This window comes from Trypanosoma cruzi, genomic scaffold, assembly GCF_000209065.1.
Source record: "Trypanosoma cruzi strain CL Brener 1047053515015 genomic scaffold, whole genome shotgun sequence".
In the NCBI taxonomy this organism is placed as follows: Eukaryota; Euglenozoa; class Kinetoplastea; order Trypanosomatida; family Trypanosomatidae; genus Trypanosoma; species Trypanosoma cruzi.
The window spans coordinates 9419-18568 of record NW_001849124.1 but is presented as its reverse complement, the minus strand read 5'-3'; the positions used below and the strand labels follow the sequence as shown (position 1 = coordinate 18568).

At 48.3% G+C, this 9150-nt stretch overlaps 2 protein-coding genes across 2 annotated transcripts, besides 30 other annotated features; both read left to right on the top strand.

The window, feature by feature from the left end:
* Positions 1-34: a sequence feature (heterozygous, Esmeraldo-like haplotype).
* Positions 35-1590: a sequence feature (areas merged during assembly that could not be assigned to a particular haplotype. This can correspond to areas where the two haplotypes were merged or to regions with more than two copies in the genome that were merged during assembly.).
* On the top strand, positions 779-1468 carry Tc00.1047053509433.30 (uncharacterized protein; the record flags this gene model as incomplete). The annotated part of the gene is made up of 1 exon (XM_800753.1): positions 779-1468. The coding sequence occupies one exon, from the start codon at positions 779-781 to the stop codon at positions 1466-1468; it is 690 nt and encodes a 229-aa protein (XP_805846.1).
* Positions 1591-1737: a sequence feature (heterozygous, non-Esmeraldo-like haplotype).
* Positions 1738-3290: a sequence feature (areas merged during assembly that could not be assigned to a particular haplotype. This can correspond to areas where the two haplotypes were merged or to regions with more than two copies in the genome that were merged during assembly.).
* Positions 3291-4406: a sequence feature (heterozygous, Esmeraldo-like haplotype).
* Positions 4407-4978: a sequence feature (areas merged during assembly that could not be assigned to a particular haplotype. This can correspond to areas where the two haplotypes were merged or to regions with more than two copies in the genome that were merged during assembly.).
* Positions 4979-5709: a sequence feature (areas merged during assembly that could not be assigned to a particular haplotype. This can correspond to areas where the two haplotypes were merged or to regions with more than two copies in the genome that were merged during assembly.).
* Positions 5710-6544: a sequence feature (heterozygous, Esmeraldo-like haplotype).
* Positions 6010-6043: a microsatellite.
* Positions 6062-6095: a sequence feature (AT_rich).
* Positions 6098-6197: a sequence feature (A-rich).
* Positions 6279-6306: a microsatellite.
* Positions 6335-6364: a microsatellite.
* Positions 6423-6465: a sequence feature (A-rich).
* Positions 6534-6565: a microsatellite.
* Positions 6545-6717: a sequence feature (areas merged during assembly that could not be assigned to a particular haplotype. This can correspond to areas where the two haplotypes were merged or to regions with more than two copies in the genome that were merged during assembly.).
* Positions 6599-6660: a microsatellite.
* Positions 6718-9150: a sequence feature (heterozygous, Esmeraldo-like haplotype).
* Positions 6750-6815: a sequence feature (A-rich).
* Positions 6788-7312, top strand: Tc00.1047053509433.10 (uncharacterized protein; the record flags this gene model as incomplete). The annotated part of the gene is made up of 1 exon (XM_800752.1): positions 6788-7312. The coding sequence occupies one exon, from the start codon at positions 6788-6790 to the stop codon at positions 7310-7312; it is 525 nt and encodes a 174-aa protein (XP_805845.1).
* Positions 7365-7389: a microsatellite.
* Positions 7415-7456: a sequence feature (A-rich).
* Positions 7506-7581: a microsatellite.
* Positions 7951-7970: a microsatellite.
* Positions 8059-8082: a sequence feature (AT_rich).
* Positions 8083-8114: a microsatellite.
* Positions 8405-8425: a sequence feature (AT_rich).
* Positions 8594-8638: a sequence feature (A-rich).
* Positions 8784-8813: a sequence feature (AT_rich).
* Positions 8841-8865: a microsatellite.
* Positions 8872-8907: a microsatellite.

Below are 9150 nucleotides of genomic sequence, written 5' to 3'. Positions count from 1 at the left end.
CGGAAAGGCATTGCCCCCTCGTTAATTTTGACAAATTTTAGTATTTTTGTTTTTTTTCATTTTTATTCGTCCCCGATCTCTACTGAGGCCAGAGTAGTGTGCAGTGAGAGCGTGTTTTAGCAAAGTCTGCTTTTTCACTTGCCTTGAGCAGTTTGTCTTATTCCTGCTTCTTAGTTTTACTTTTTACTTTTGTAACTTTTTGGTACTGTGATGCCTCAGAGAGGCAAATATATGCCTGTGTGTCTCTTCCGTCGAAGCGCCCACAAGAACGTTGATTTTTTTATACTGTTTTCTGACATCGCTTTTTGTTGTTGTTGAATGCCTCATCCTTGTTTCCTGTGTGTTTCTACCACATGCATGCCTGGCTGGTCCTGCCATGATGGGGATGCCAGAGACTTTTTGGCCGCCATCACTTTGCCGTTCGAGGAGGTCTGGTGGTCAGCCGTGTAGCATGGTGGTTATCCTTCGTCTTTTGTGCTCTTTTCCTCTCCGATGCCTTGCATCCTTTTTTTTTTCTTACCCCCTTCATACACGTGTGCGTACAACTGTCTCTATTTACCCCGCTGCAGTCTTTGCTTTTTCTGTTAACGGAGGAGAACGCCAGCGATAAGCAGAGGGGCAGGGACCTCCGTGGCACGCTCGGTGCTACGTTACCTCCCCTCTGGCACGCACACGCCATACCTTCCTGTTTTTTAAATTGGCTGGTGTCAATAGTTATCTTTTTCTTTTCTTGGTTTTTCTGCAAAGTAGGTGACCTTAACAGACACCAAGCGTCGCCATGAGGCTGGCGTTTTTAATTGATCTTGTGACACTTGCGCTGATGTTGATTGTTGTGGTGGGATGCGTTCTACTTTCTCTCATGACATATTTTGAGAGAGCGAATCAGCGGAGGCGGCAAGAAAGATTGCGCAACTGCCAACGGGCCGAGCCGTTCGCACCGCCAGTGTCACTGCCGGTGGTTGTTGACGCGGTAGTCGTGTTCCCGTCGCATGAGGAGGCGCAGCATCGGATCGAGGAGGACGGTGCACCCATCACGCGTGTGCCCAGCGAGCTGCCGGGGGACGGCCTCACCACGCCCCATGAGTACTTTGCCAGCGCCGAGCCCGTGGAGGAGGGAAACGCTTTGCCCCGTGCACGGTCAGGGGATGTACTGCAGGGTGTGCCCGTTGACCGCAGTCTCCGCCTGCCTGACGTGAATGCGGCGAGCCGCAGACTGAACACTCTCTCTGGGGCCACGTACCGCCTGCGACCCGCCAGCGCCGTATACGGCAGTGCATCGTACCTCCCGCACAGCAGCAGCAGCGGCAGTGGAATGACGGCAGGAGATGTGCCCGGTGTTTCGCAACAGTCTGATGCGGCATCCTGCCCGGAAACAGCCAGCCCCGTGCATGTGTGTGAGGCGCCGCCGCGTGCTGCCACAGCTGTCAATACCGAGGGCCGCACAGCCCCCACCACCTCGGCACGCTGACCGCCTGTGGAAGAAGTCCAGCGAACCTGACGTGTATTGTCGCCTTCAGATAGGAGCGAAGGGGCTCGCGGCGCCGACCATCAATTTATTTTTGTTTTTTCTTTTGTGTGTTTTTGATAGCTTTTTGTGTGTTGCGTTAATTCTTTGTTTTTGAGGATTGTGTGAGAGCAGGGCCATGCTGTGTGCGCACAAGTGCATTGCTGAGTGCTCTTCTATGCGTAGGATTTATTTAGACGGGAAAGGCATTGCCCCCTCGTTAATTTTGACAAATTTTAGTATTTTTGTTTTTTTTCATTTTTATTCGTCCCCGATCTCTACTGAGGCCAGAGTAGTGTGCAGTGAGAGCGTGTTTTAGCAAAGTCTGCTTTTTCACTTGCCTTGAGCAGTTTGTCTTATTCCTGCTTCTTAGTTTTACTTTTTACTTTTGTAACTTTTTGGTACTGTGATGCCTCAGAGAGGCAAATATATGCCTGTGTGTCTCTTCCGTCGAAGCGCCCACAAGAACGTTGATTTTTTTATACTGTTTTCTGACATCGCTTTTTGTTGTTGTTGAATGCCTCATCCTTGTTTCCTGTGTGTTTCTACCACATGCATGCCTGGCTGGTCCTGCCATGATGGGGATGCCAGAGACTTTTTGGCCGCCATCACTTTGCCGTTCGAGGAGGTCTGGTGGTCAGCCGTGTAGCATGGTGGTTATCCTTCGTCTTTTGTGCTCTTTTCCTCTCCGATGCCTTGCATCCTTTTTTTTTTCTTACCCCCTTCATACACGTGTGCGTACAACTGTCTCTATTTACCCCGCTGCAGTCTTTGCTTTTTCTGTTAACGGAGGAGAACGCCAGCGATAAGCAGAGGGGCAGGGACCTCCGTGGCACGCTCGGTGCTACGTTACCTCCCCTCTGGCACGCACACGCCATACCTTCCTGTTTTTTTAAAATTGGCTGGTGTCAATAGTTATCTTTTTCTTTTCTTGGTTTTTCTGCAAAGTAGGTGACCTTAACAGACACCAAGCGTCGCCATGAGGCTGGCGCTTTTAATTGATCTTGTGACACTTGCGCTGATGTTGATTGTTGTGGTGGGATGCGTTCTACCTTCTCTCATGACATATTTTGAGAGAGCGAATCAGCGGAGGCGGCAAGAAAGATTGCGCAACTGCCAACGGGCCGAGCCGTTCGCACCGCCAGTGTCACTGCCGGTGGTTGTTGACGCGGTAGTCGTGTTCCCGTCGCATGAGGAGGCGCAGCATCGGATCGAGGAGGACGGTGCACCCATCACGCGTGTGCCCAGCGAGCTGCCGGGGGACGGCCTCACCACACCCCACGAGTACTTTGCCAGCGCCGAGCCCGTGGAGGAGGGAAACGCTTTGCCCCGTGCACGGTCAGGGGATGTACTGCAGGGTGTGCCCGTTGACCGCAGTCTCCGCCTGCCTGACGTGAATGCGGCGAGCCGCAGACTGAACACTCTCTCTGGGGCCACGTACCGCCTGCGACCCGCCAGCGCCGTATACGGCAGTGCATCGTACCTCCCGCACAGCAGCAGCAGCGGCAGTGGAATGACGGCAGGAGATGTGCCCGGTGTTTCGCAACAGCCTGATGCGGCATCCTGCCCGGAAACAGCCAGCCCCGTGCATGTGTGTGAGGCGCCGCCGCGTGCTGCCGCAGCTGTCAATACCGAGGGCCGCACAGTCCCCACCACCACGGCACGCTGACCGCCTGTGGAAGAAGGCCAGCGAACCTGACGTGTATTGTCACCTTCAGATAGGAGCGAAGGGGCTCGCGGCGCCGACCATCAATTTATTTTTGGCTTTTGTGTGTTTTTGATAGCTTTTTGTGTGTTGCGTTAATTCGTTGTTTTTGAGGATTGTGTGAGAGCAGGGCCATGCTGTGTGCGCACAAGTGCATTGCTGGCTGCCTGCTCCACCCGTAGGAAAAAGGGTGGCTTGGGCCGCATGTGTGGAAGGCAGGGACACTGCGACTCTTAGCACAACCGTCCGAACTATCCCATATGTGTTTGTGTGGTGGGCGATGGTAACAGCGGGAAGAGGTTTGATGGCCGGCACATCCACACGCTGCTCTGTTGATTCCGATGTTCCTTTTTTGTCGTGCTGTCGAATTCCTCTTTGTTTCCCTTAATTGAACGCCATTACCTTTTTTATTATTGCTTTTCCTGTGCGTCTGTGTGCGTTGCGTGCAGCGAATGGCTTAGAGCAAACATGATTTATGGAAACTTTTTCTATTGTTGGTGTTTTTCCGTGTTTTTTTGTGGGTTTTGGGAGCAATTGTGAAGCATCTTTATCCGAGCCTTTTGCAGGAAACGTGAACCCGAAGACTGCCGCGGCGTGGGTTAGCAAGGAGCCCGGCTGTGGTGGATTGGTGCACGGACTAATGGGTTGACTCGTGTGTGTAGGCGCGGGATGTGTCCTGCCTGGAGTGTGTGAGCGATGTCGGGCGCAATGGCACGAACCGTGAGATCATTCGCCGTCCTTTCACTCTACAGGGAAAAGGGTCAAGGCTCCAGCAGGACGCATGCTCCTCATTCGGTGAATTGACCGTGTTTTTTTACGCATTCTTGTTTTCCTCTTTTTCCCATTTCCGCCCGCATGCTGTTTGTTTCCACCTGCGATTCCCCTGAGAGCACAGTACGGTGTGTCCTGTGCAGTGGCCGGCGGGCAATGGCCTTCTTTCTTGGGCCCAACGGTGGTGTGGCGTAGGGTTCTCCTCCTCTCTCTGTCTTCAAGCTCTCCTTCCCTTATCTTTTTCTTTCCAGTTTAGTTCACCGTCACGATGAAAAAAGATGTCATGCTAGTCATGGCACTGTTATTTGCTTTCTTCGTGTTATTATTCATGTTGCTCACGGCGAATATGTATAAACGACATTTGGAGGACAAAAAGCGGCGGAGGCGGCAAGAAAGGTTGCGCGACTGCCCACAGGCCGAGCCGTTTGCCCCGCCAGTGTCACTGCCGGTGGTTGTTGACGCGGTAGTCGTGTTCCCGTCGCATGAGGAGGCGCAGCATCGGATCGAGGAGGACGGTGTACCCATCACGCGTGTGCCCAGCGAGCTGCCGGGGGACGGCCTCACCACGCCCCACGAGTACTTTGCCAGCGCCGAGCCCGTGGAGGAGGGAAACGCTTTGCCCCGTGCACGGTCAGGGGATGTACTGCAGGGTGTGCCCATTGACCGCAGTCTCCGCTTGCCTGACGTGAATGCGGCGAGCCGCAGACTGAACACTCTCTCTGGGGCCACGTACCGCCTGCGACCCGCCAGCGCCGTATACGGCAGTGCATCGTACCTCCCGCACAGCAGCAGCAGCGGCAGTGGAATGACGGCAGGAGATGTGCCCGGTGTTTTGCAACAGTCTGATGCGGCATCCTGCCCGGAAACAGCCAGCCCCGTGCATGTGTGTGAGGCGCCGCCGCGTGCTGCCGCAGCTGTCAATACCGAGGGCCGCACAGTCCCCACCACCTCGGCACGCTGACCGCCTGTGGAAGAAGGCCAGCGAACCTGACGTGTATTGTCACCTTCAGATAGGAGCGAAGGGGCTCGCGGCGCCGACCATCAATTTATTTTTGTTTTTTCTTTTGTGTGTTTCTGATAGCTTTTTGTGTGTTGCGTTAATTCGTTGTTTTTGAGGATTGTGTGAGAGCAGGGCCATGCTGTGTGCGCACAAGTGCATTGCTGGCTGCCTGCTCCACCCGTAGGAAAAAGGGTGGCTTGGGCCGCATGTGTGGAAGGCAGGGACACTGCGACTCTTAGCACAACCGTCCGAACTATCCCATATGTGTTTCTGTGGTGGACGATGGTAACAGCGGGAAGAGGTTTGATGGCCGGCACATCCACACGCTGCTCTGTTGATTCCGATGTTTCTTTTTTGTCGTGCTGTCGAATTCCTCTTTGTTTCCTTTAATTGAACGCCATTACCTTTTTTATTATTGCTTTTCCTGTCCGTCTGTGTGTTGCGTGCAGCGAATGGCTTAGAGAAAATATTTTTTGTGGTAAAACTTTTTCTATTGTTGGTGTTTTTCCGTGTTTTTCGTGGGTTTTGGGAGCAATTGTGAAGCATCTTTATCCGAGCCTTTTGCAGGAAACGTGAACCCGAAGACTGCCGCGGCGTGGGTTAGCAAGGAGCCCGGCTGTGGTGGATTGGTGTACGGACTAATGGGTTGACTCGTGTGTGTAGGCGCGGGATGTGTCCTGCCTGGAGTGTGTGAGCGATGTCGGGCGCAATGGCACGAACCGTGAGATCTTTTCTTTTCTTTCTCTCCCTGTCTATTGTGGAGGGAATTGAACGGTTTTGTTATTGTTTTTTTTTTTTTCAGGCGCATCTTGTATGATAGCACTGTTTCTTTTTTTTGTTTTTTTTTGCTTTTGCCCTCTGTGGACGTACTCTTCATTTATTTATTTATTTTCTTTTGTAAGTGCGGTAGCGGTGGGGGAAGTTTGTAGAAATTTAAAAAATAAAATGAATTTGTTTGATTTTTTGCGCGTTATTTTTGTGTCTTTGATTTATATAAAGTTTGTTTTGGGTTTGCCATCGCCGAGTAGTTGTGTTTATATATATGTGTGTGTGTGTATGTGTGCACAGATATAATTTACACTTATTTTATATTTAATTTATTTATTCATATTTATGATTTTTATTTTCTCTTTTTTTTTTTTTTTACTTTTTTTTTTTTTTTTGATTGTTTTTGTTTGATTTATTTATTTTTTTTCATTTTTTCTTTTCTTTTCTTTCCGGCATGCATGCATGCGTGGGCAAAGAGTGAGGGGAGGGAAGGGAAGGGGATGGGCGTAGCAGATGCCTGCGGATGTTGTAAAAAAGAAGAAAAAAAAAAAAAAAAAAGGGCAGAAAGACGACACCCTGAAATATGTTTTATTTTTTTTTTTTTTTTTTTTTTTTTGTGTGTGTGTGTGATTGCGCTGGAGAAGGGGGTGGTGAGGGGGGCATATTTGTCTGGCTTTTTTCCTCTTTTATTTATTTCCCTTCTTTTTTTTTTTATTTGCGTTTGTTTGGGTGCCGAATGAAATTTTGTTTTTTGTTTTTTCTCCCTTTTTCTCCCTTTTTCTCTCTGTCTGTCTGTGTGTGTGTGTGTGTGTGTGTGGGATGTAAAAGAGGGGCGTGAATTGCTGGGGTTTTTGTTTGTTTTTTTATTTTTTATTTTTTTTTTTGCGTGTTTTTTTTTGTTTATTTGTTTGTGTGACTTGTGGCTGCTGGTGCCGCCGGACTTCAGCGGAGCGGGTGGTGGTGGTGACTTCTCCCTGCGTGCTTTGCCCCGCCAGTCATCCTTTTTTTTTTTTTTTTTTCTTCTTCTTCTCTTTTCTGTATGTTTGTTTGTTTATTTATTTATTTTTGTAGTGTAGTGTGCGCGGCGATGGGGGAGGGGGGGGAATTTTTTTTTGGTTTTTTTATTCTTCTCCTTATCTTTGTAGCCTTCGGCGCCGTGCTGCTGCTTCTCATCTACGGTGTCCGCTGCTGCCGCCGGAAGATGCAGCGGCGGGAGTTGGAGCGCAGGCAAAACGCCCACGACGAGAGGGAGCGGCAGCGGGCGGTGCAGCTGCTGGAGATGCTCAGCATCCTGCGGGAGCCGATAACGTTCCCCGCCTCCGTGCAGGGGAGAACGGCATCATTGGCGTCCTCGACGCGTTCGCCGGCGTCAGTGTCGAGGACGATGCGCAGAGGGACGCGGATGGGGAACTCGGCTTCCATGCACTCGGAAGGTGGCTGGCTGAACGAGAGAAAAGACAGCAACGACCTCGTGCAGAATGTACCGTCTGAAGTAGAAACGGCGGCTGCGGAAACTGCATCCACGCAGGTGCTCCGCTCTTCAACTGTCTCGTTCCACAGGTAACGATGAGAAATGAAGGGAATGAAAAGATGAATGGAATGCATGAATATTCGTCGTGGCGGTGGTGGTGGTGGTGGTGGAAATGAGAATAGAATGAAAATATCCTTTTTTTCTTCTTTTTTTTTTTTTTTGACTTCTTTTTGTTTTGCTTGACACGCAGGTACGATTTTACTGGGAATTCCCCTTTCACAGAGTCATACACATCTATATATATATATATATATACATCTATGTATACATCTATGTATACATGTATGTGTTGATGTGTACATGGTGTCAATAGCCTTTTGCTGGGACGGCGAACTCCTTCTAACTTTATCCGTATGCTTTTTCCCACCACCACCACCACCATTAACACCCTTTTTTTTCTGCTGTTGTTGTTTTTTTGTTTGTGTGTTCGTATGTTTCTTTCTTATCCTTTTTCATTTCCACTGGACTTCTGTTGTGCATTCAGTTCTATCCATCTATCTTTCTATATATATATATATATACATGTGCTTGCTTTGCCTGTGTGGCGGCAACCCCTTTGCTGTTGTTTATGTACGAAGTTGGATGGCGTTGGCGTTTGAATTGCAGTCGTGGCTGTGTGAAGGCGGCACCGAGGTTAGGGGGAGGGGGATGAATGAGAGCCGCCATATATTTTATTATTATTATTATTATTTCTGCTGTTTTGTCATATATATATATATATAGCGGGGGTGTAGTCAATACGTGGGTCCCAAATCATCTGTTGAATTAAATAAAGGGACATATAAATATTTATTTATATATAAAGAGAGAGAGAGAGAGAGAGATGGAAAGGGAGGGGAAAATTATGTTTTTTTGTGAGAGGGACTGAGAGGGAAGTTAAATAAATTTTGTTGTTGTTGTTTTAAAGGACGAAAAAAGGAAAAAAAAACGAAACCGAAACCGGGGTGGTGGGTGGGGGGGAAATGGAGCAGCACTGCGCTCTCTGCCTGCGGGCCCACACACACACAGGGAGCATTTATGTAAAGTTTTTACGTGATGGGAGGAGGAGGAGGAAGTTTATGATTATTATTGGACTTTCACCTTCTTTTTGTTTTTGTTCCCCGCCTCCCTCCTCCCCCCTCCCCCTTTTTATTATTAATTATTATACGTTTTGTTTTTGCGGTTGGTTCACTGTGGATGTGTGGATGTCGTTGTTGGATGTTACTTCTGTTGTTTATTTGTGTGTGTAATCCCCACACGCCCTCTTCTTTTGTGGATTCCATTGAAGGGACCTGATATTTTCACGTACGAATTTTTTTTAACTTTGACGTGTCGTTTATTTTTTTTTGTGTTTTTGTTTTTTGTGTTGCTTTGGATTTTACCACCAATTCTTCTCCCTCTTATATGTGTGTATTTGTGTGTGTGCGTGCGCTCGGCCCTTTATTGTTTCCCCGTTATTTTTCTTCCGTCTTCATTTATGTCTGTTGGACTCATTGAAGGCGCAGGCTCATTAGGAAGAAGCCACATATAAATATATATATTTAAATATATATTTGTGGACATTGCGTTAAAAAAAGGAAATATAAATAAATATATAAATAAATAAAGTTTTAATATACATACATAAGCATATATATATATATATATATTAGACTTAGCAGCAGTGAATAGCGATTGTGTGGAGCGAAAAAAGGTTTGTCTGTATGAATAAAGGGCAATAGTGTACACCGTGTTGCGTAAAGGAAGTGGGAGAAGCAAGGGGGGGGAGGGGGTAGGTAGAAGGTGTCATTTATGGCCTTTAGTGGTATGAGTGCCACTTTTATCTCGCTATGTGTTATTTTTTTTATTGTCATACTTATATTTTATCAGTTCAAGTTACTTGCGGCGTCGGC